At 40.4% G+C, this 25,341-nt stretch overlaps 1 protein-coding gene across 1 annotated transcript; it reads left to right on the top strand.

Annotated features, from left to right (window-relative positions):
- Positions 1-862: 862 nt before the first annotated feature.
- On the top strand, positions 863-24,179 carry LOC128407575 (myosin-1B-like). Its single transcript, XM_053376086.1, has 39 exons — positions 863-957; positions 2,531-2,772; positions 2,902-3,045; positions 4,661-4,817; positions 5,717-5,744; positions 6,672-6,789; positions 6,873-6,965; positions 7,105-7,168; positions 7,263-7,361; positions 7,454-7,557; positions 7,647-7,785; positions 9,447-9,565; positions 9,655-9,804; positions 10,624-10,794; positions 11,191-11,494; positions 11,649-11,713; positions 12,032-12,119; positions 12,202-12,319; positions 12,893-13,016; positions 13,101-13,237; positions 14,167-14,422; positions 15,063-15,305; positions 15,414-15,590; positions 15,676-15,821; positions 15,922-16,012; positions 16,097-16,486; positions 17,221-17,347; positions 17,912-18,030; positions 18,837-19,033; positions 19,799-19,982; positions 20,072-20,237; positions 20,564-20,688; positions 20,938-21,246; positions 21,340-21,543; positions 21,953-22,078; positions 22,170-22,340; positions 22,435-22,539; positions 23,034-23,129; positions 23,900-24,179. Exons 2-39 carry the CDS (start codon positions 2,569-2,571, stop codon positions 24,050-24,052), a joined length of 5,811 nt encoding a protein of 1,936 aa, XP_053232061.1. The 5' UTR covers positions 863-957; positions 2,531-2,568; the 3' UTR covers positions 24,053-24,179.
- The last annotated feature ends 1,162 nt before the right edge of the window (positions 24,180-25,341 follow it).

Below are 25,341 nucleotides of genomic sequence, written 5' to 3'. Positions count from 1 at the left end.
TGCTTAACATATGTATTTGGTGTCTGACAAGCAACTGTATTCAGTATCTGACAGCACATGACAGATTACACACAGTGGTGTTTGTTTGATGGTGTTTGATAGCTCACAGCTTGCAAAATTTCATATTTGATGCTTGCCAAAAAAGAGCATATTTGACTAAAGTACTGACATTTCAATACTTCAGATGAATTTGAATTTTCCTAATCGAAATTTGAAAAAAGTAAAATTGGAAAAATTAGCAAATTTCAAATTACTACAAATATTTATTTCAGCTTCACTATGCACTCACCAGCCTTCTCCTCTTCTCTCCTTACCAGTTAAAACATATTTACTGCCATTCATTCTATCATAAGCATATGGGTTTCCTTTGAGCAATATGTTGCACTCCCACTGAACCCTAACAACATCAGATGCATATATTTCTCTCCTCTACCAGAACACAAAATTGGTATCAGGATCAGACCACAATATATAGGCTGCCACCCACTCTTCCCTCCTCTTGTCAATTTATTTTTAGATTGATTCATGGAGCTGAAAGATCTAATTATATCTGTTCGCGTCAAATATGAATGGAAATCTTGCTGGGAGTTAAGGCTGCCAAAAAGGTTTTGACCGAAGAAAGAAGAGGAGGCTGCTGTGTATGCAAATCACTTCCTATATAAGTAGTCTTGGGACCGGCCTCTCATGTCCTTGCACCAACAGCTTAAAGGTAAGAGTGTGAGAAGCTCGAGTTTAAAAGGAATAGAATCTCACCCTGAATTCTTCACATCCCAGTACATTCCTGCTGCATTTGACATTTCTGAGCACAGATAGCCTGTGTCAATAGGGATTTAAAATCTGCCCATCAGTTGCTACTCTATAATTTATTACTGGACCTTTGATAAAGGATCTATCATTTTTATTTTACAGTATTGGGCAGCTCAACCCTGCTTTACAGTCCACCTGATACCACACAAGGTAAGACACTGATTTATTAATTCCCTGGGGAAAGTCAGATACATGGTAGGAAAGGATCTGCATGTTTTTCAGTGGGTTAATTGCTTCCTCCCAACCTTTATGGAACATGTATAGCTATATCAAATTTTGTTATAAAGCAGCATTCCACTTAGCAGGAGGAAGTCAATTTTGGGAACTGGCCTTGAATATACTGATTCTTTTACTATCCCCTCTAATAGAACATCTGCCATAGCACAAACCCATGGGTCAAATTCTGAAAGGATGCACTATGGTAGGGAATCACAGTCTGCATCATGCCATGTATGCATAAAGGCCATAGTCTATATGGCTGTATGAATAATTTTGACATGGGGTTCTACTGTGCAGGGAGTACGCAATTCCTGCTGAAAGTTGTATGGTTTCTAATTTAATTGTAAACATAACAGGTAGCAGTGTAGAAGGGCTGTAGCTCAGATGTAGAGCATCTGTTTTGCATACAGAAGGTCCCAAGTTTGATATCTGACAACTCCGGGTAGGACTGGGAATGTCCCATCTAAAACCCTGGACAATACTATGGACAATACTGACCTAGATGGACCAATGGTTTGACTTGGTATAAGGCAGCTTGCTAAGTTAATCCTGCTTGACAGAACTTCTTGCTTGTTGGCACACGAAAGGACACAATAATACAGTTCAAGCTACAAACTCCTGCAATTCCAGCATTCAAGTTCCTAACAGAGCGGGCTGAAGTAGCTCAATCTGGATGAGTCTGTAGGGGATGAAATCTAGTATCTGGTGTACAGAATCATTTTATAGAGGGATAGTTAGTTGTCTTGTAATAAACAGCAGTCTTGAGGCACCTTAGTCTATTGTGCACTGATAAAACAGTAAAGTGTAAGCCACTTGAACTAAAATGATAGTCTTTGGCTAGTTATAAATATAAGATACAAAAAGAGAACAATTATTATTTGTATATTTATGAATCACCTTTTGCATCTTAAGACATAAAAACTAAAATAGTTTTAAAAACAGTACAAAACCAACTGGAGATAGGCATTGAATTTGTTTTTAATCAAAATAATATTATATTCTAACTCATATCATAAGAAAGAAAACAGTAGCCTTGCTCTGATAAGCACAGTCTAGTCACTTTAATCTTCTTCCTTATTGGCTACAAAAAAAGAATTTATGTGATAATTTATACTCTATCCATCAACTGCCAAATCAATTCCTAGGGTGGCTTACAAAATATTAAAAATGACCAAAGCAAACAATAAATCAACCAACCAACCAACCTACCAATAAGGTAATTTGACCCTGGCAGTTCCTTCAGCTTCTGCAGTTTATATAATCCGGTGTAATGGATGACTGAACAAATTCCACAGACCTGAATATATCTAGATTTCAGGATTCAGAATCTATAGGTGCCAAGTATATGGTATTCCATATGAAAAGTAGGACCTTGGTTCTAAGTGCCAATGGAGCTGGATGTTGCCAACTCTCTGAAATACAGGATGTAACGCCAAAGGAAAAGTTGTATATTGGACATATGTCCACATTTTCTTTACATGATTCATATTTTTCTTTCCTTCAGCTTTTCGTTTGCTGAGCTGCGTGCTATAAACCGCAGTCATGTCTTCAGACGCGGAGATGGCCATCTTCGGGCCAGCTGCCCCCTTTCTACGAAAGCCAGAAAAAGAGAGAATTGAGGCCCAGAACAAGCCCTTTGATGCAAAGAATTCAGTCTTTGTGACAGATCCTAAGATATCTTATGTGAAGGCCAGTGTCACAGCCAGGGAAGCAGGGAAGGTCACAGTCAAGACGGAAAACGGAGAAGTGAGTAGAAGGAATGCATTGTTAAAATTGCCTCATCTCTACTTTTTAAGATGATATAAATTGGCCTTTTGTTTGGTTGGCTGTCTGTCCTATATTTGTTCATCTTCCATTTAATCCTTTTCCTCCCAGTCTGTAACAGTCAAGGAAGATCAAGTCTTTTCTATGAATCCTCCCAAATATGACAAAATTGAGGACATGGCCATGATGACCCACCTCCATGAACCTGCTGTCCTGTATAACCTCAAAGAGCGTTATGCAGCCTGGATGATCTATGTAAGTGTATTCTGAAGTAACATGCCCCTCTCTTTTTATGGTGGAACTAGATTTTAATATAGGGGTGAGGAAGTCTGTGGCTCTCCAGATGAGACTCTAACTCCCAGAAACTCCACCTAGCATGATCAGTGGACAGTGTGTTGTAATACAGTTATATTTGGAGGGCCATAGGCAGTTCTGACTTTGGGGCAGAAGTCCAGGGTCCCTTGCAGCAAAATGCCCTCCAAGTGCAGCAGGGCTAGCTTACCACATTTTGAAGTACATGAAGTAATGCACGTTACCATCTAAAAAAGTAGCCTCATAAGACCAATGCCTAAAATTAGCTAACTGCACTTCTGGCCACAGATTTCCTACCTCTGCTTTAAGACCTCCCAAATATCACTTTCTTCTCTCACACCACACAACCATGTTAGGTTTCTACCTTGCATCAGTTAGCCAGTTTGTATTGCTCTTTTGTGGGCAAAGTAACTATTAGCTGCCAGATCCTATATTATGTTCCTAGTGTCTTGTATCAATCAAGGACAGGAATGTGGCAAAAGTCTACTCACATACAGTGGTACCTCGGGTTACAGACACTTCAGGTTACAAACACTTCAGGTTACAGACTCTGCTAACCCAGAAATAGTACCTCGGGTTAAGAACTTTGCTTCAGGATGAGAACAGAAATTGAGCGGCAGCGGCGTAAGGCCCCATTACCTAAAGTGGTACCTCAGGTTAAGAACAGTTTCAGATTAAGAACAGACCTCCGGAACGGATTAAGTTCTTAACCAGAGGTACCACTGTATTTGATTTCTTTTCTTCTTTTCTTTTCTTTTCTTTTCTTTTCTTTTCTTTTCTTTTCTCTCTTCCCTCATTCCCAATGATAAACATCCTGTCCTAAGTATATATCCCTGAATATCCTGCTCAGCTCAAAGTTCCTTAGTTCGGGAATTATATACAATTGACTCACAATCTTTGCAGGGGTTACATTCTGGGGGGTTGTGCATAAAACCAAAATTGTGTATAGCCAAAACAACTCTGAAACTGCCCCCACTTTACTATCCCTACCTTTCTGAAGCCAGTGTGCCAAGCATGCCTTGCCTCCCATGCAAGGCAAAGAGCATCTAAGCTCTCCATCTTGCTTACTACGCTCTGAGAGGTCTTGGGTGGCCCCTGCAATATTCTGTCAGCGCCTTTCAGAGCCTGTGTGAGACCTTCCCAGAGCCTAGTAAGCAAATTTGAGAACTCTTTTCATGCCAGGAAAACCTGCTCCAGGAAGAGCTTTAAAGCAATCTGCATTATGGGCATTTAATCTGTGTGATTTCAGCTCTCTGGTCACCAAGTATGTAAATCTGCAATTGTGCAAGTTAAATTTGTACAAGTTGTGAGCTAACTGCATTTTAAACATTATTGGGAATATTAGAAAAATCAACAATAGGCTCCTCTGTTGGCTAGCAAGGCCGCTCTTACACCTTAATAACTGTTGATATATACTATTGTTGTACTGTGTATTTTGGGTCTATGGACCACAATAAAGCTCTCTCTCTGTGTGTGTGTGTGTGTGTGTGTGTGTGTGTGTGTGTGTGTGTTACAATAGACAGGATAAAACAAGCTAGATATGTTTTTCTTCTTCCAGACCTATTCAGGTCTCTTCTGCGTCACTGTCAATCCATACAAGTGGCTGCCAGTGTACAACCCAGAAGTGGTATCTGCCTACAGAGGCAAAAAGCGTCAAGAGGCCCCTCCCCACATCTTCTCCATCTCTGACAATGCCTATCAGTTCATGTTAACTGGTGAGTATATGGATCTCTTTGAAAGAGCGAACATTTTCTCAAGAGAAACCTTAATAACTTTCCTAGGAAATGTGGAGGTCTGTTAAGATAGCATATAGAGAAGCATTAGAAAGCTGGCTCAAAACAAATTAAGAAGTTCCCTAATCATGCTAATACATGTAGTCCAATTCCTGCTCAAAAAGTAACGTTGGCTTGTTTTTTCACCAAAAAAGAATACAAAACTTAAAAATCAACAATTGTTGACAAGAAGAAAAAATACCAATATTGCTGAAATGTGATTCCATTTTTCACTGTAAATAGAGAATATTCAGTTTGACTCTTAGAAATGAATGGTTTCATATTTTATTCTTACTGGGGAATTCATTCCTTAAACAAAATTCATGCAGAGCTATTTATAATTAATACACACATGCATAAATGGCACACACAGTTTTGAGAGTCATTGGGAAAAGCAATGAATATGCGTTCAAATTATGGAAAACTAATTCAGGTTCCCATTGCTACAGATATTTCATCAAATGGTTTCCACACATTTCTAAGCATACTTTGTAGCCATAGAAGCTATATACTTCCTTAAAAAAAAAATCCCACAAGCTGTAAAAGATACAAAAGCTGTAAAAAATACAGATGAATGTATTTTGTGTGCATGGCTGAGCTCCTCTAGCATCATAGCATATACACAATCTGGGCTTTGCCCTGCATATTTCTTACCTATTATGACCTGCTTGTATGCAAGCCACTGCAAGTTCTTTAATAATTACATGCAGTGTCATCCTAAGCATGTTTGTTCAGAACCAGGTCCCACTGAGTTTAATGGGACTTTTCCTCAAGTTAGCTCACACTGAACCATAGCTGCACTAAATTAATAACAAGTTCTTTTTTGTTATATATCTTTCCAGATCGTGAGAATCAGTCAATCCTGATTACGTAAGTTTATTTCCTTAATGAAATCAATGCTGACTTTGTGATACAGTACAACAGACAATAAAGGAATTTTGTCAAAACTACCTTATCCTACCAGGGAGGAAAGATTCAATTACATGTATAGTCCTCTTAAATCCTGGTACAGTAAATCTCCAGTGATCTAGTTTTCTGAAAGTTCTACAGTTGCATTATACAAAATTTCAATTTTATTTCTATAGAAGAGGGGCATTTATCTGACCCCCTAGTTTCTTAGTAGGCTTTGAAGAACATGTGCTGCTTGCTGGCTATTCCTCTCTAATATTCCTTTCTAATAATATGGGGTAATGGCAGGGTAATAATAATAATAATAATAATTTATACCCGACCCATCTGGCAGGGTTTCCCCAGCCACTCTGGGTGGCTCCCAACAGAATAATAATAAGAATAAGCAACAAAACATTAAACATTAAAAACTTCCCTAAACAGGGGGGCCTTCAGATGTCTTCTAAAAGTCAGATAGTTGTTTATTTCCTTGATATCTGATGGGAGGGCATTCTACAGGGCGGGCACCACTACCAAGAAGGCCCTCTGCCTGGTTCCCTGTAGCTTCACTTCTCGCAGTGCGGGAACTGCCAGAAGGCCCTCGGAGCAGGACCTCAGTGTCCGGGCTGAATGTTGAGGGTGGAGACGCTCCTTCAGGTATACTGGGCCGAGGCCGTTTAGGGCTTTAAAGGTCAGCACCAACACTTTGAATTGTGCTCTGAAACGTACTGGGAGCCAATGTAGATATTTCAGGACCGGTGTTATATGGTCTTGGCAGCCACTTCCAGTCACCAGTTCAGCTGCCACATTCTGGATTAGTTGTAGTTTCTGGGTCACCTTCAAAGGTAGCCCCACGTGGAGAGCATTGCAGTAGTCCATGTAACACTCTGATATGTGTTTGATCAACAGTGGAGAATCTGGTGCTGGAAAGACTGTGAACACGAAACGTGTCATCCAATACTTTGCAACAATTGCAGCCACAGGTGACAAGAAAAAGGATGAGCCGGTCGCACAAGGCAAAATGCAGGTAAGCTTTTTGTTAGAAAGGATGAAATGTGCCTTTGCTGCAGTCTCTATATAATTAATCTTACAATAATACATACATTGCAGGGTACCCTTGAAGATCAAATCATCAGTGCCAACCCCTTGCTGGAGGCTTTCGGAAACGCAAAGACTGTGAGGAATGACAACTCCTCGCGTTTTGTAAGTCTCCTGCAGAATCTGAACATAGTAGTTGACCTTCACTTTTTTAAGGGTGGTCATCATACAGCAAATCTGTAGTAATGTATTTGCAGAATCTGCCTCATAGGATTTGTAATTACATGCCTTTTCTTGTTTAAAGGGTAAATTCATCAGAATCCATTTTGGTGCCACAGGCAAACTGGCTTCTGCTGACATTGAGACATGTAAGGGATGGGATCTTTCTTTCTCTCTCGCTCTCTCACTTGCTTTCTCTTTCACTCGCTAGTTTCTTAATTGGTTGCTTCTGTTTCTTGCCAGATCTGCTAGAGAAGTCCAGAGTTACTTTCCAGCTGAAAGCTGAAAGAAGCTACCACATCTTTTATCAGATCATGTCCAACAAGAAGCCAGAACTGATTGGTAAGAGGCATTTGCTATAGTGGCTGTTGCTAAAATCTTGCGCTGATGCTGGATTATGCAATGGATGAAAATCTGTGCTTCTCCTTATTCAGAGATGTTGCTGATTACTACCAACCCATACGACTTTCACTTTGTGAGTCAGGGTGAGATCACTGTTCCCAGCATAGATGATCAAGAAGAGTTGATGGCAACTGATGTAAGTAGCATGAACAAGTGAGTTTTTTGGCGTATCAACTAGAGGTAATATAAAAAATATTCACTTGCACATCTTGATTCAATTGTCAGAGTGCCATTGACATCTTGGGCTTCAATTCTGAAGAAAAGACAGCCATTTACAAGCTAACTGGAGCTGTAATGCACTATGGGAACATGAAGTTCAAGCAGAAGCAACGTGAGGAGCAGGCTGAGCCAGATGGCACTGAAGGTATTTACAGAATTTGCAATGGGACTATGAGCAAAAGCCTTCAACCAAAAAATGCCCTTAATCCTCAGCTGCTCCTAACTTTCACTTGAACAGCTGAAGTCCAATGCATAAGAATGATAGCCTAAAGTTACAGTCCGATTAACGTTTACCTGCAAGTTTCATTGCGTTCAATGAGGATTAATTTTGAGTAGACATGTCTAGCCTTATACTATTTTATATTCATTTTCTTGTCTAAGTCAAGCCAGAAATTGTTTGAAAGTCGATACAATCTAGAAATTTGAATAACAGTGATGGAATTTTGGTTGCCATAGTCCCGCCAAATCTAGCCCAACTAATCTCTTAGCCACAAACATAGGAGTCAACTCTTAGGGGCTGAGGTCCCTTTGCCGCCCTCCCATAAAGTATTTGAAGGGGCTGTACACAACAAAAAAAGTTAATGGGCATTGCCATTCAAATGGTGTGCATGTGATGCATTTTGGGATCAATTATGCAGGGCAGTGCTTACCCAGCCCCAGCCCAATATCTGATTCAAGTTGACACCTCTAGCGACAAACATGTAGTTTTAGCTGATTAATTTGCTATTATTTTATTTATTAAATTGGTATACTGTCCTTCATCCAAGGATCGCAGGGTGGTTCCCAGCATAGAAATACAAAGTGAGAACACAAAACTCATAATAAAACAAAAACAAACCAATAACTCTTTTCTCCCAAACACATTTAAAAGGTCATAGAATGTTAATCAGCCAAAGGCCTGCTTACAGAGAAATACTTTAGCCAGGCGCCTAAAGATATAAACAAGGCAAGCCTCCCTAGGCAGAGTATTCAACAAATGGGGAGCCATTGCAGAAAAGGCCTGTTCTGGACCTCTCATGGAGAAGGCACACAAAGAAGGGCCTCAGATGATGACTGCAGAATCCAGATAGGTTCATTATGGGGAAAAGCAGTCCTTGAGGTATTGTGGTCCTGAGTCATTTAAGGCTTTATAGGTCAAAACCAGCACTTTGAATTGGACCCAACCACTGCAGCCAGGCCAGGATTGGTATTATTATTATTATTATTATTATTATTATTTTATTTTTTTATCGTTTATACCCTGCCCATCTGGCTGGGTTTCCCCAGCCACTCTGGGAGGCTTCCAGCAAAATATTAAAAAATAATAAAATGTCAGACATTAAAAACTTCCCTGAACACGGCTGCCTTCAGCTGTTTCCTAAAAGCCGTTTAATTCTTTATCTCCCAGACATTTAATGGGAGGGCTTTCCCCTTTCGCCACGGCCGAGAAGACCCTATGCCACCTTGCTCAAACCACCTTGCTCCAGAGAACAGCCTAACAGCCAAATTCTGTACCAGCTGAAGTTTCTAAACCATCTTCAAAGGCAGCTCTACATTAGTAGTTTCCATGTCATACACCAGGAAGTTAATTTGTGTTCAGAGAGGCAGACCTATTCTTGCTTCTAATCACTGAAAAATCAGTCACATCTTAAAAAAATTAGGGAAAGTATTTTACTACTCTGCTTCTTCTATTTGTATTCCTAGTAAGATCTGTAGTATTTCTAGCAGTATTTCTATACAAGCAGTGTTGTTTATTCATACATTCATCCAATGTAGAAAATATTATATATTGGGCTCATAAACCTTTCCTCTTATATCTGTGCTCAGTTGCTGACAAGGCTGCATACCTCATGAATCTCAATTCAGCAGATCTGCTGAAAGCTCTGTGCTACCCCCGAGTCAAAGTCGGCAATGAGTTTGTCACCAAAGGCCAAACAGTCCAGCAGGTAATGATCTGCAGTACAAAACTCATGGTGGATGGACTCCACTTTGTTGCTCCAATTATATGCTGACTGTTGTCATTCTATTCTTATAGGTGTACAACAATGTTGGTGCTCTGGCTAAGGCTGTCTTTGAGAAGATGTTCTTGTGGATGGTCATTCGTATCAACCAGCAGCTGGATACCAAGCAGCCTAGACAGCACTTCATAGGAGTGTTGGACATTGCTGGCTTTGAGATCTTTGATGTAAGGAAACAGGGCCTTGATGGAACAGTGTGAGAACATAGTCACAGTAAAACCTTTAAGCAATTAAAGAGTGTAGTTCAATAATGTTCTCAATGCAAAGGCAATGAAGGAGTGAAATTGTTTCCAAGCTGTTAACTGGAGAGGATGCCAGACACAAAAATATCTGGCAGTGATAAGGAATTGTAGATATGATTTGTTATGAAGAGCAGTGGCGTAGCGTGGGTTGTCAGCACCCGGGGCAAGGCAAGTAATTTGCGCCCCCTAACCCGGTAGGGGCAGAGAGCTGCAAGTGCGAGCGCCCCCCCCGATGTTGCGCCCGGCGTGGCCGGCCCCCCCTGCACCCCCCACGCTGCACCACTGATGAAGAGCATGGTTCATAAATCCAAAGCATCTCTGGAGCGAGACAGAGTGTAAGCAATGTATCTGAAAGCACTGGAAGCAGTAAGTTCAGTGAATATGCGTGAATTTGGGCTCAGCAAAGGAGAAAATAACAAGCAGACCTACATGTATGTCCAAAGTTCGTTTCGGGGGCCAAAACCAGCCCGCCCGATCCCAATTTTACTTTGGGGTAAAATTGTAAAAAAACAACTTTGGTCGGCCCTCATGCATGTTCACTTCATCAAATCTGGCCCTCTTTGAAAAAAGTTTGGGCACCCTGTGATATGACTTTAAATTACTGTCAAGAACTGTAAAGAAAACCATTAATAATTGCAGAAACCTGAAGAGATGTAAGGTTTTTAATATTAACCATTAGAAAACTAGAATGAAGAATACTGTTAAACATGGTGGTCTCTTATACGATATATTTGCACTGTCTAGTTCAACAGCCTGGAGCAGCTCTGCATCAACTTCACCAATGAGAAACTGCAACAGTTTTTCAACCATCACATGTTTGTGCTGGAGCAAGAGGAGTACAAGAAAGAAGGAATCGATTGGGAGTTCATTGACTTTGGAATGGACCTGGCTGCCTGCATTGAACTCATTGAGAAGGTCTCTTAAAAATTACTTGTTTAGCACATGTGTAACTGCAAACAATCCCTGTTTTAGCAAGGTGCTTAAGCTTATGCTTAATTATAAAAATGAATAGCTCCATAATAATAACAGAAATTGTGATGATGCTTTTGTCTAAATTTCATGCAGGACTATGCCATTTTACTAAATGTGCACTATGAATAGTTCACTTTTAATGTCAAATACTAATTACATTAGTTGGTTAGAGTGTGGCACTGATAACACCGGTGTTACAGGTTCAATCCCCATATGGGACAGCTGCATGTTCCTGCATTGCAGGGGGTTGGACTAGATGATCCTCAGGGTCCCTTCCAACTCTACAATTCTATTAATTTAATTTAGTAATTTTACTTTTACTCTCCTTGTTCCTTCCAGCCAATGGGCATTTTCTCCATCCTAGAAGAAGAGTGCATGTTCCCCAAGGCAACAGACACATCTTTCAAGAACAAGCTCTATGAACAGCATCTTGGCAAATGCAAGAACTTTGAAAAGCCCAAACCTGGCAAAGGGAAGGCTGAGGCTCACTTTGCCCTGGTCCATTATGCCGGCACTGTGGACTACAACATCAGTGGGTGGCTGGACAAGAACAAGGACCCCCTGAATGAAAGTGTAATTCAGCTCTACCAGAAATCATCTATGAAGACACTGGCTTTGCTATTTGCTGACCGCCCTGCAGAAGGTAATTCCTGCTGCACTTTGCAATTGGCTCATGAACATAACCCATAATTAGCAACTTAAAGAGATGGTTGCTTTAAATTCTAGTGGTATATGTTTATGTAATTCATTGAAGGATTTTAATTTCATTCATGTATTTTATAATTTTTATGTTTTAGAGGGCGCCAAGAAAGGTGGCAAGAAGAAGGGTTCCTCTTTCCAGACTGTATCTGCTCTCTTTAGGGTAAGCACAACTTCTGTTTGTGAAATGGGGAATAAACTTGCTTTAAATCAATGTCTTTCTCCTAGCTTATATTATGATTTAATATCAAATCATAACAAAATCTGAGAGGGAAAAAACATAAACATAAATGAGATCAATATGTTCAAAATAGATTGTCTACAAAGAGTATATTTATATATCAAAATCTATTTATCTATAGTTATATCTTCAGCAGCTTCCAATGTCAAAGAGGTGGGCTGTGTCTCAGTTGAAAATTTGGCTTCTTCTTGTGTATTAAACATCAACATGCAGGTAAAACAAATATTTCTGACCTCATAGGAGAATTTAAACAAGCTGATGAGCAATTTGAAGAGCACTCACCCTCATTTTGTGCGCTGTCTCATCCCCAATGAAACTAAAACACCTGGTAAGACATTTTAGTAAACATTCTTCGAAAGAGAAGGAAATTCTACCCTGTAGTATTAATCCATACTCTAATGTTCTCTAAGGTGCCATGGAGCATGAACTTGTATTGCATCAACTGAGATGTAATGGAGTGCTGGAAGGTATCAGAATTTGCAGAAAGGGATTCCCTAGCAGGATCATTTACGGTGATTTTAAACAGAGGTCTGTATATTCCATACTATTTTACTATTATGCTTCTCAGTTCTTTAAAAATATGTTTTCAATACAATGCAGTATAATCCAAAGCACTAAGAAATAAGTCCCACTAAAGTAAAAGTAAGTGTAGTTAGGATTTCAGCCTTTGTACATGTTAAACTTTTAAGAATGCTGAAAAACAAGAACTCACTGATGGATGATTAGTGTATGTTTATATTGAATGTGGTTGAGAGAACTGGGATGAAATAATAAAAAGGTATATCAGGGATAGGCTGTGTACTTCCTTAATAGCTGTGTACCTCTCTGTACAGCAATGGAACTTCTTATATTGCATCAGCTTGCAGCAGCATAATTAGATAAGCTGAAAGGCCACCTGCAGTAAGATCATGTTACTAAGAAACATCTTTTCAAATGTTCATCATGTTTAAGAAAGTTTCCCTAGACATAAGTTTTACTTCACAGCCAAATTCAGTTTTTAATCTCTTTCAGATATTATTCTGTAACAAAAACAATTGTGGAAGTTAGTGCCAGCTATCATAATACTTTGGCAAAATAAAAACTGTAAGCTTTTCTCAACAGATACAGGATATTGAATGCAAGTGCCGTCCCAGAGGGACAGTTCATGGATAGCAAGAAAGCTTCTGAGAAGCTTCTCGGTTCTATCGATGTTGACCATACCCAATATAAATTTGGCCACACAAAGGTAAAATTACTTTTTATTACAAGACTGTAATATTTGAGTTTGTTGAGATAGTGATTAATACTTTGTAATATTTTCTTTTCCCAGGTGTTCTTCAAAGCTGGCCTTTTGGGTACTCTAGAGGAGATGAGAGATGATAAGTTGGCACAGCTGATTACACGCACCCAAGCTGTTTGCCGTGGTTACCTGATGAGAGTGGAGTTCAAAAAAATGATGGAAAGGAGGTAGAGTTTCATAGTCTGTAATAGGACTCATTGCGTGCCCAGGAGGAGACTCCCTGGCCCCAAGAGACCACCAGAAGGAATAATAACTTGTGACAATGTGTTATGCAATAAAAATTGGCCACAACTTTATTAAACCTTTCAGATGTAGGAAGACATTGACTTAGGCATTGGGCGTGTATTCCTCCCAGCCCCCAGCTGGAGCTCCTCAGGGTGAATGGGATATGGGAGCATGCACAGCAAGATGATTGTGTATGCTGGCAGCCCACCCCATATCCCTGCAATGCAGGGGAGTTCACTGACAACCTTTCAGTGTATGGCCAATGACTCCCATATATAAACCCCTTTAAGAGGGGACCCTGGAATCGCTGCCACGGGGGGGGGGGGGGTTGAGTCACCACTTCACCCCCCCCACCCCATTTAGGGAAGATAGACTAAAGGATTCCACCCAAGGCCTAAAACCACCAAAGTTGTTACAAATTGCTATGGGGAAGGCAAAACCTGACAATGCAGGGAAATTCCTTCCCGGCTCTTCAACAGCAACCATCCAAAGACGTAGCAGCACACACAAAACATTGTCTAATGCTTTTTGCAGGTTAACGAAAGGGAGGGTTGGGAGAACCGCCTCCTATTTAAGCAACTGGCCCCACCTCCCTGTGGTGCTGATTGACTGAGGTTTGGCAGGAACCTCCAATGACTAGCACAGGGAGGCCAGCCCAAACAGCTGGTGGGTCCCACGTGACTGGGGTGCTGTGTGCGGCCCCGCAAAGGGCACCTACAAAGGAAGATGTGAGCGCTCATTATCAAACTGGCAATGAGTCCAGTTTGATAATGAGTTCATCAACATATGCAGGTTTAATACAGATTAAACAAAGTTGGAAACAAATTTTATTTTGGAATCGTCCTTAAGGTTTAGTTTGCTTTCTTTACAGAGAGTCTATCTTCACTATTCAGTACAATGTCCGCTCATTCATGAATGTGAAGACTTGGGCTTGGATGAAGTTGTACTTCAAGATCAAACCTCTGCTGAAGAGTGCTGAGTCAGAGAAGGAGATGGCCAACATGAAGGAAGAGTTTGAGAAAACTAAAGAAGATCTTGCCAAATCAGAGGCCAAACGGAAGGAGCTGGAAGAAAAAATGGTGTCTCTGATGCAAGAGAAGAATGACTTGCAGCTCCAAGTCCAATCTGTAAGCATCACTGGTAACATTAAATGTTTTTGTCCAAGTGACTCAATGCCTGACACATATAGATTGGATACAAGAATTCAAAAAGTGCCAAGAATTTTTGGAGCTAATAAAACATATTTAAAAAGATAATTATAGATATCAAGTATATAATAAAGTGCAGGAACAAGGAAAGATAGAAAGAGAAGAAGAAAAATCCTCAGTTCCACCTCTTCATTTTTATTCATTACTTTTATCCCACATTCCCTTCCTTTGCCTGATAACTCTTGCTTCCACACATGTCTCTGTCCACTTCCTCCTTCAACCCACTGCTTAGGTTCTCCCCTGCCTCCAACCCTTGCTCATGTCTCCACTAGCTGCCTTCTCTCTATCTTCCCTATGCTAAACTTCACTGTACACCTTATTACCTTCTTCCCTTGTTCAATGCACCCCTATTCTGGTCTGTTAGCAAAGGCCAAACTTCCCAAAGTCAGAAACCCCTCCCACCCACACAGTTTCATATCAATGTACAGATTGTCCTTGAATCCCTGGTAAAGGAATTTTATCAAACTTTTGCTTATGTGGTGTATATCTCAACTAAAAACCTACTTCTTAACTCAACAAGACGAGAGAGATGCATTAAAAACATGTTTTCAACCTACAGGAATCTGATGGCTTGGCAGATGCTGAGGAGAGATGTGACCAGCTGATCAAAACCAAAATTCAGCTGGAAGCTAAAATTAAGGAGCTGACTGAAAGGGCAGAGGATGAGGAGGAAATGAATGCTGAGCTGACAGCCAAAAAGAGGAAACTGGAAGATGAATGCTCAGAGCTGAAGAAAGACATTGATGATCTTGAGTTAACACTGGCCAAGGTGGAAAAGGAGAAGCATGCCACAGAAAACAAGGTAATGATCACAATGTGCTCAGATCTGCAACAAATAGTCAGAATGTAGTACAGTATTGTCATTCCAGGTTAGAATGATATATTGAATCTGTTTGTTCATTTCTAAAAGGTGAAAAACCTCACTGAAGAGATGGCAGTCTTGGATGAGAACATTGCCAAACTGACCAAGGAAAAGAAAGCCCTCCAAGAGGCCCATCAACAGACCTTGGATGACCTGCAGGCAGAGGAGGACAAAGTCAATACTCTGACCAAAGCAAAGACCAAGCTGGAGCAGCAAGTGGACGATGTAAGCACCATCACATGCAGAAGAATAACCGTGGGGTGAAAGTAGTATTAGAGTTACAAAGTCTTTCCCCCCTCTTTGTCCTTAGCTTGAAGGGTCCCTGGAGCAAGAAAAGAAACTTCGCATGGACCTGGAGAGATCCAAGAGGAAGCTTGAAGGTGATCTGAAGCTGGCCCAGGAATCCACAATGGATTTGGAGAATGATAAGCAGCAGATGGATGAAAAGCTTAAGAAGTAAGTATGGTTTACTGTCTAGAAGACCTTTTGGGAGCTCTTTATGGCACCCAGCCCTCTTAGAATTTGTCTGAGAAAATCTTGTGTTTGTTGTGAAAAGGAAAGACTTTGAAATCAGCCAGCTACAAAGCAAAATTGAAGATGAACAGGCCTTGGGCTCCCAGCTTCAGAAGAAGATAAAGGAGTTACAGGCAAGTCAAGCACATATTGACTCCATCATATGAAAATCAGTTCATCAGGGAAGACTCTGTTAATGGCTGCTTCTCTTTCTCTAGGCCCGTATTGAGGAACTGGAGGAGGAGATTGAGGCTGAGCGTGCATCTCGGGCCAAAGCAGAGAAGCAGCGGGCTGATCTCTCCAGAGAACTTGAAGAGATTAGTGAGCGTCTGGAGGAAGCTGGTGGGGCAACCGCAGCTCAGATTGAGATGAACAAGAAACGTGAGGCAGAATTCCAGAAAATGCGCAGGGACCTTGAAGAAGCCACTCTGCAACATGAAGCCACATCGGCTGCTCTCCGCAAGAAGCATGCAGACAGTGCAGCTGAACTTGGGGAACAAATTGATAACCTGCAACGTGTGAAACAGAAGCTGGAGAAGGAGAAGAGTGAGCTGAAGATGGAAATTGATGACCTTGCCAGTAATATGGAATCTGTCTCTAAATCTAAGGTATTGTACTTCAGTGCATTAGGGAAGGGATGCAAGAACTACTGCATCATCTCATAAGCATTTGACACATGGTTTTCTAAGAGCTAAGCTGCCAGAACATCTCTAAACCTGACCTTAGGCTAAAGTTGAAGCAAAGTCAGATTGTATGGCATAAGCAAATGAAGCAGTACTAAAAACATATTCTGGATGCCAAGAATTACTTGTTAAGGTACACTATATATGAAAAATGGGCAATATTTTTTAAGATTAGACTGTAAAAGGTCTGCTCCTAAATGTACAATATTTAATTGCTGCTGGGTAGTCAATGTAATTGCTAGATGAATTAGGTGTTTATATATTTTATCACCTATAAAGAATACACAGGTAAACACATTCCTCCACTGTTTCATGAAATTATGTTGTGTGTGTTAATATACTGAAGACTTTGTGTTCAAAGATTGCCTATAAGAATCTGACTTGAGGAAGGCAATCAAATTAATAGATTTCAGCACAATTATTGGATTTTAGCTCTTTGCAAAGTTTGTAATTTCCATGTCAAATTGTGCCAAACTTCAGAATTTGGTTTAAATGTATGCTGTCATTTACTTAGGCTGCAATGAAACTTACATTTGCATAAATACAAATTTATAAATTATCTGTATTGTTTTCATAGTTTTACTTTCTTTTTAAAGAATGTTCTTACTAATATATCAGTTTGAAGACTATTTCAATGTTTTTCCAATTGCCCATTTCAGTCAGCTCTTGAGAAATTATCCCGCTCCTTGGAAGATCAGCTGAGTGAGGTTAAAGCAAAGGAGGAAGAGCACCAGCGCACAATTAATGACCTGACTGCTCAAAGAGCACGTCTGCAGACAGAAGCAGGTAAGGCACATGACTGGTTACACACTGCAAGTTACACACTGTAACATATTATATACACTGCGAAAGTTGTTTGTAAATTCTCGTAAGAAATGTAACTTGCAGCTGATTTTAACATCAAAGGATCACAACATTGAAAATGTGAAGAATAGCATTATTCAACACTAAATTACGTAATTAATGTATCAAGGTTGTGATTCCAAAGTCAGAGAGTGGCACGTGGTCTTTAAGCAAGTGCTCTCAGCCAAATGTACAGTCTCTTCTACAATCAGATCATTCCACTTTTTGTAAAGTTCTAAACTTTTCACTTCTTCATCCGTGGTGCAAGCTCTCCTGATCTGAGTACTTGTGTATATCACAGCAGGAAGAAAAGTGAAAGTGTATGCTCTTCTCAATTAGTATTTGAGGAATGTGGGGTTTATGTGGCATTATGTATAACCTCAGACATGACTGTATAGCTAATTTTATTATTTTTAAACTCCCAGTTGTTCCATTTCTTCTTGAGTACAGTTTTTTTCAGTCAACTTTATTCCAGTCCTATTAAATATTCTCTTTTGCTCTTCTCAGGTGAATTTGCTCGCCAAGTAGAAGAAAAAGATGCTTTGATTTCTCAACTTTCAAGAGGCAAGCAAGGTTTTACTCAACAGGTTGAAGAACTGAAGAGGCAACTTGAAGAAGAAACAAAGGTGGGCATTATGACTAGATCTAATAAATGGATTTTCAGTGCTGTATTGCAAATCCTGCATGCTGCTGTAAAGGGCTAAAGTGTTATGGAAATATCTTGGAAATTTTATTCTTTTTGTTTAAAAATTATACAGCCTTTTATCCTCCGCCTTTTATCCTTTGAGTTGCTCAAAGCAGTTTACAGTTCAAAAGCGACCATAAAAGCAACAATAATCCAACCATCAAAACACAAATTAACAAACTAAAAACAGCAACATTGTACAGACAAAACCATATGTAATGAACTGATATTTGAGCTGTACAGCAATGTCATGGAAATAAATCCCCCCCCAAAAAATTACTTAGGCTAGGGATGGGGAATCTGTGTTCCTCCAGGTGTTGTTGGACTCCCATCATCCCTGACCATTGGTCATACTGGTTGAGGCGATGGGAGCTGGAAGTCCATGGGTTTTCCATCTCAGACTGCAGTCCTAAACATACTTGCTAGGCAGAAAGATCCACGGAACTCAGGAGACTTAACTTCACACAAAAAAATCTAGCCAGTGTGGTGTAGTGGTTAAGAGCGGTAGTCTCGTAATCTGGGGAACCGGGTTCGCGTCCCCGCTCCTCCACATGCAGCTGCTGGGTGACCTTGGGCCAGTCACACTTCTCTGAAGTCTCTCAGCCCCACTCACCTCACAGAGTGTTTGTTGTGGGGGAGGAAGGGAAAGGAGAATGTTAGCCGCTTTGAGACTCCTTAAAGGGAGTGAAAGGTGGGATATCAAATCCAAACTCTTCTTCTTCTTAACAAATATTTTAATTTCTCCAGGCTAAGAATGCATTGGCCCATGCCTTGCAATCTGCTCGTCATGACTGTGACTTGCTCAGGGAACAATTTGAAGAGGAACAGGAAGCAAAGGCTGAGCTGCAACGTGCCATGTCCAAGGCAAACAGTGAGGTTGCCCAATGGAGAACCAAATACGAGACTGATGCAATCCAGCGCACTGAAGAACTAGAAGAGGCCAAGTATGTTGGGGAGATTGAGATAAAAAGTGTTATTCTGCTACAAAACGTTGCAATATTTTTGACTAGGAATTCAAAAATTGCAACTCTCCATTCTCGCTTGGAGTGGTTAAGAGACTGCTTGCTTGTCCACATGCACCCCAGGCTGCTCCTCTGCTGCTCTGGGCTGTTACAGCAGCCCTGTGGCCCGTTCCCCAAACAGCCAGTGGCACTATTAGAAGTGTGAGCAACGTGCCCAGAGAGAGTGGAGCACTCGAGTGGGGGGGGGGGGAGAGAGAGAGAGAGGGTGAGAGTTGCAGGAGGAAAGAAGAGGGAGGGAGGGGCACAAATGATGGTGGGGCGCACCAATACAGCTCCTTGCCATGGGTACAAGATCATCTGGGTATGCCTCTGTTCTCATTCAGGAAGTCCCTTTCCTGCCAGCCAATCAGTGAGGGTTTGGAGGTTTCTAGGCCACCAACGTAGCACTCACTTCTTCACCAATCAGCCAGCCCATTTCATTCCTACACAACACCCAGGTTTTCCCACTGATTCAGGGTTCTGTGGGTACTTAGCATTCAAAGTCCTCACTGGGCTGTTTTGGGGGTTCTCCCACAAGTTCTCCCCAAATGTTTTTTTATACTTTTGGACACCTTGGGGTTCCCTCCTTCTGTCCCTCTATGATGTCTGTAACAGAAGTTATGCAATGCCTATGGTAGGATAATAGACCTTCCTGCTTACCCAAGCAGATTCATGCAATTTACTACTGACTTTTTTATCTTCTTCAAGGAAAAAACTTGCCCAGCGCCTGCAGGATGCTGAAGAGCACGTAGAAGCTGTGAATTCCAAATGTGCTTCCCTTGAGAAGACAAAGCAAAGGCTACAGAATGAAGTGGAGGACCTGATGATTGATGTGGAAAGGTCCAATGCAGCCTGTGCAGCTCTAGATAAGAAGCAGAAGAACTTTGATAAGGTATTTTTTGACTTTTTTTTAATGAACATATTGCATGAAGTTCTCAGGTCTAATGAATTCATTGCTTATTTCTTGGTGGTGTTTTGCAGATTCTGGCAGACTGGAAACAGAAATTTGAAGAAGCCCAGTCTGAACTGGAAGCTTCCCAGAAAGAGTCTCGCTCTCTCAGCACAGAGCTCTTTAAGATGAAGAATGCTTATGAAGAATCCTTGGATCACTTGGAAACCTTGAAGCGTGAGAACAAGAATCTCCAGCGTAAGTTAATAATTGTATATTCTAAGAAGCAGGTTTAGAATACTATAGGCACAAAACTGAGAAGCTATGTCTTACTTCCAAAGAACCAGCTGAATCATATAACTTCAAACAAGCCTTCTCCCTGATTCCAGGACAGACCCTGGTGTCCATAAGGTCATGCACTGTGTGTGCAGAACAACTAATCTATTCCACAAGGATAAGCTGAAATTAAAAAATAAAGCACTTTACCCCTCACCCCCATCCCACCCAAATGCTGTGTATCATCATCCATATTACAACAACTAAACTATTCATCTATTTCTCTTTACTTTGTGTAAAACCAATAGAGGAGATTTCTGATCTCACGGAACAGATCGCTGAGGGTGGAAAGGCTATCCATGAACTGGAGAAAGTGAAGAAGCAGATTGAGCAAGAGAAGTCTGAACTGCAGGCTTCTCTAGAGGAAGCTGAGGTACACACACACATATATATATCATTCTTCTTAGAGAAAACAGGATAAAAGTTTCTTGTTCTATGATATAAAACACTTAAAGAATTACTAACAGTGTTAACAGAATCGTGATGGACACTTCTGTTTTGCTGTTGACTGGAGGAAAGAATGCACAGAATATTTCCTTTTAAAGATGTCTAATGCATTTTAATAAAATGGGGCACTTATTTTAGTCTATTATTAATAGCTAATATAAATGGCTTTCTTAAGGCCTCACTGGAACATGAAGAAGGCAAAATCCTCCGCATCCAACTAGAGCTCAATCAGGTGAAGGCTGATATTGACAGGAGAATTGCAGAGAAAGATGAAGAAATTGATCAGCTGAAGAGGAATCATCTGAGAGTAGTAGAGTCCATGCAGAGCACACTAGATGCTGAAGTCAGGAGCCGGAATGATGCCCTGAGAGTAAAGAAGAAGATGGAGGGAGATCTGAATGAAATGGAAATCCAGCTGAGCCATGCCAACCGCCAAGCTGCTGAGGCATTAAAGAACCTCAGGAACACACAAGGGCAGCTTAAGGTATCTGCAGTACAATGCCACACAGTTGAAAGTGAAATCCTGGAATTGCCATGTTGTTAAGGACTTTGTGTCTCATAATAATTTGTTTGATAGGATACACAACTGCACTTGGATGATGCTGTTCGGAGCCAGGAAGATCTGAAGGAGCAAGTGGCCATGGTTGAGCGCAGAGCTAACCTTATGCAGGCTGAGATTGAGGAGCTCCGTGCAGCTCTGGAACAGACAGAGAGGGGCAGGAAAGTGGCTGAACAGGAGCTTCTGGATGCCAGTGAGCGTGTGCAACTTCTTCACACACAGGTAAGCTTCTAATATGTAATGTGCCCCACCTTTCATTAACCAGTAGAGAAGAGCAGGTTGTTTATCTTGCGGAACGTTCTCTTCCATCCTGCTCCACCTTTAGCCATATTACTTTAAGGAAACAAAGCTATGCCTAAATAATCTTTGCTTGCTCTTATACAAAACGTCTGTGGACATGACTATTTAGCTTATTTCTCTATGATTAGATTCAATGGTATGCATACTATGATATTTCCATCTCATTTGAAACTCTGGGGATTTAGGAATAAGAAATTCCAGGCAACTATTTGAGGCAGAGCTTCATTGAGTTCATTTCTAAGTAGATGTCATTGTTTCCTGCCTTTTAAAAATTCTGTCTTAGCTGTTTTAAGGCAATTTTTCAAATACTGTATGTTTTCCCCCCAAACAGAATACCAGCTTGATCAACACCAAGAAGAAGCTGGAAACAGACATTGCACAAATCCAAGGTGAAGTGGAAGAGACTATTCAAGAAGCCCGCAATGCAGAAGACAAGGCCAAGAAGGCCATCACTGATGTGAGTTGCAGGGAGTTTCCTTTTGAGATCTGAACCTGTATACATTTAGTATGGCTGATTTCTTGAACTGGTTTGGCAACTTTATTAATAGGCGGCCATGATGGCTGAGGAACTCAAGAAGGAACAAGACACCAGTGCCCATCTGGAGAGGATGAAGAAGAACTTGGAGCAGACCGTAAAGGACCTGCAACACCGTCTTGATGAGGCAGAACAGCTGGCAATGAAGGGTGGCAAGAAGCAGCTCCAGAAACTGGAGCACAGAGTGCGTATTCCTCATATATCTGTAGTCTTTATACATTTTGAACGTAAAGAATGCAATGGAATGCAAATTCTCCCTTCTTCTGTGCCTTCCTCAGGTACGTGAGCTGGAAGCTGAAGTTGAGAATGAGCAGAAGCGTGGTGCTGATGCTATCAAGGGTGTGCGCAAATATGAGAGACGGGTCAAGGAGCTGACCTACCAGGTGAGGGTGATAAATGTTTTTTCAATAATACAGTGAAAGAAATGCTACTGAAGTTATTGAACACTCAAACTGGAAATGTTTAATAGTAGTGAAATAGAGTGAGAGAAATTCTTTTCAAAAATATTTTCTTCATCAAAGGTTTGTAATGGGGTAAATTACATGAACTCTTTATTTTCCCCTATTACAATATGAGCAGCTCCATCACTTATATCATCATATATCATCACTTATATCATCATAAACATGTCACTGCATTCCCATGCCCTGATATCCCCAACCAACCAAAAATACGGCCAATGCACAGCCCCCTGCCAAAAAAACATTAATAGCTATTCATTTCCTCTTATCAAGCCCTTAACCTCTCTAATCCATGGAATGCTCTCCCACAACACATAGTGCAAGTTTCACTCTAGAAAAATATATTATTTAAGAAAATCAAACTGAGGAATGAATTTTAAATTATATAAACTCACTTTTTTCTTCCATTTGTTCAGTCTGAGGAAGATCGGAAGAATGTTCTGAGGCTTCAGGATCTGGTGGACAAACTGCAAATGAAAGTGAAAGCTTATAAGAGACAATCTGAAGAAGCTGTAAGTATTGCACTGAAGATGGAACAATGGTTACATTTCAAATAAATCTGATTATATTTACTGTAATGAGTTTCATTAAAATGCCTGTGGGCCAAAGTCCTAAACAGTGGCACATTATCTGATACTAATAAGGAAAGCAAGAATCAAAAGGAAACTGAGATGGAAATACTAATTAAGTAATGAACGCAAGAATATTGCATAACACAAATATGGAGAATATCATTTTTAAAAATGAGTTATAATAAAGGAGTGGATAGTTACACTTTAACAATTTTGACTTATGTGTATCTGTCATATTTTTAATTGGGAGTCTAGACTAGATTTCTCATAATTTTTTCCTTGACAGGCAGAAAATTAAGAACTGAACATTTTCCCAGCATGGAGAAAACTATATGTTGAATCCAGACTTAATTAAACTTAGAGTGGACCCATTGAAATAAATGAAACTTAAATTAGTCATGACTAAGAAGACTCTACAAGATTTCAATGGATCTACTACTTAGGCAGTCTTGCTAGCCTAGTTTATATTTTAACACTTGCTAGGATTATAGGGATGATGATGATGATGATGATTAGTATTAATTTATATCCCACCCATCTGGCTGGGTTTCCATAAACTGGTGCCCACAAACTTGTAACAATAGTTAAATCACATAATCACATAATGAAGAATCAAGACATTAGCATCCTGCTCCCAATCACCTGGTTATGGTTGAAATAAAAGAGAAGTTGGATTTTTAATAACATGGTTTTCATAATTTTATTCTCAGGAGGAACAATCCAACCTCAACCTCTCCAAATACCGCAAGATTCAGCATGAGCTGGAAGAAGCTGAAGAGAGGGCTGACATTGCAGAGTCACAGGTCAACAAACTGCGGGTGAAATCCCGTGATGCTGGGAAGGCAGTCAAAAGTGAAGAATAAGCATGTATAGAAACTTCAAGGTGACTGAAGAAATACACAAAATGTGAAGCTCTTCATCACTTTGATGTGTAATTATTGTTTGTTCTGTCCTCGGTGTCTAGGAAATAAAGACTGTAGAAACCTTTGCATACATAAAAATGTGCCATCCTTTTTGTGAATCTCACCCTCCTGGTGTTATCTCAAGCTTTTCCTCATCTGGTGGGTCTCCAAAGTGGTGAATAAGATTAAGTGAGCACTTAGACTAAGATTAAGTAGTCAGTTGTGACTGTAGTAGTTATTCTATTCACATATAGCTGTTCTTTTTTTGTGCCTCAGTTTTCTGATTATCAAAACTAAAATGCAAGTACTGTACTTAAGAAGAGCCTAAAGGCCCATCTAGTCTAGCATCCTATTTCCTATGGTGGCCAACCAATTGATTCTGCAAAATCAACAAGAAAGACGTCAAAGTGCAGTAGTTCTCCTTTGTTTGTTGCCTCTCAGCAGCTGAGTTTCAGAGGAATCACTGGATATTTTTTCATTTGTTTACAATGTTCATATGCTGCCTTTCAGGCCAAAGCTTTCCTAAGGAAGCTTATGAAACATTATTAAAAGCCACAGTTCAAATTTTAAAACACAAATGAAATAATTCAAATAATTCAAAGCAACATCAGATTAAAACAATTTAAAATCAAACTTACAGAATGCAGACTTAAACATTTTTCACTTCCATTTAAAAACAGAGCAAACCTATTTCTTTGGGATAGAGTTCCAAGGGTGTGTGGCCACCATTGAAAAGGCCCTACTCTAGGGACCAACTAGTATGAGGGACTTATGGCAAGCCAATGAGCAGGGCCCCAGAGGTTATACCTGCCCCTTGCAGTTAACAGCAATTGACAAAACGATATAGTATATCCCTGATGTACAGGTGTTACCTGAGCTTCTGGCTTAGGAAACAAATGAAACAACACCCCCCCCCCAAATTAGCACCCCAGACAGGAGTTTCTGCTCTCATTCGGGACTTGTTTTACTGTATGTCCAAAATGTAATTTTTTGAACATTTAAAGTCCAACTGTAGCACCCTGCTTGTGGTTAACGCTTAGCTGGAATGAAATATTCAATGCAGCAATAGAGAAATTAAAATAATAATTTATTTGTCAGACAAATAAATGAGAGACACAGTGGTATATGGTTACCAAAGCTCTGCCCTTCCAGCACTTATATTCCCTCAGCCCAGCCCCCTTGCTCCTCCTTTGGCTGCCTCTGTCCAATCAGCCTGGTTGAAATTCCTATTGGCTGTTTGCTAGAACCAA

The sequence above is a fragment of the Podarcis raffonei genome, chromosome 2 (assembly GCF_027172205.1).
Source record: "Podarcis raffonei isolate rPodRaf1 chromosome 2, rPodRaf1.pri, whole genome shotgun sequence".
Classification (NCBI taxonomy): Eukaryota; Metazoa; Chordata; class Lepidosauria; order Squamata; family Lacertidae; genus Podarcis; species Podarcis raffonei.
The sequence above is the reverse complement of the archived record's forward strand: the minus strand, read 5'-3'. Positions and strand labels throughout refer to the sequence as shown.

What these genes read in the sequence shown, in the direction of transcription:
- LOC128407575 (XM_053376086.1), top strand. Translation starts at nt 2,569, where the DNA reads ATGTCTTCAGACGCGGAGATGGCCATCTTCGGGCCAGCTGCCCCCTTT. An exon ending in AAGAGTTGATGGCAACTGAT is followed by an intron (nt 7,558 to 7,646) that starts GTAAGTAGCATG and finishes TTCAATTGTCAG; the next exon opens with AGTGCCATTGACATCTTGGG. An exon ending in ACGTCTGCAGACAGAAGCAG is followed by an intron (nt 17,348 to 17,911) that starts GTAAGGCACATG and finishes TGCTCTTCTCAG; the next exon opens with GTGAATTTGCTCGCCAAGTA.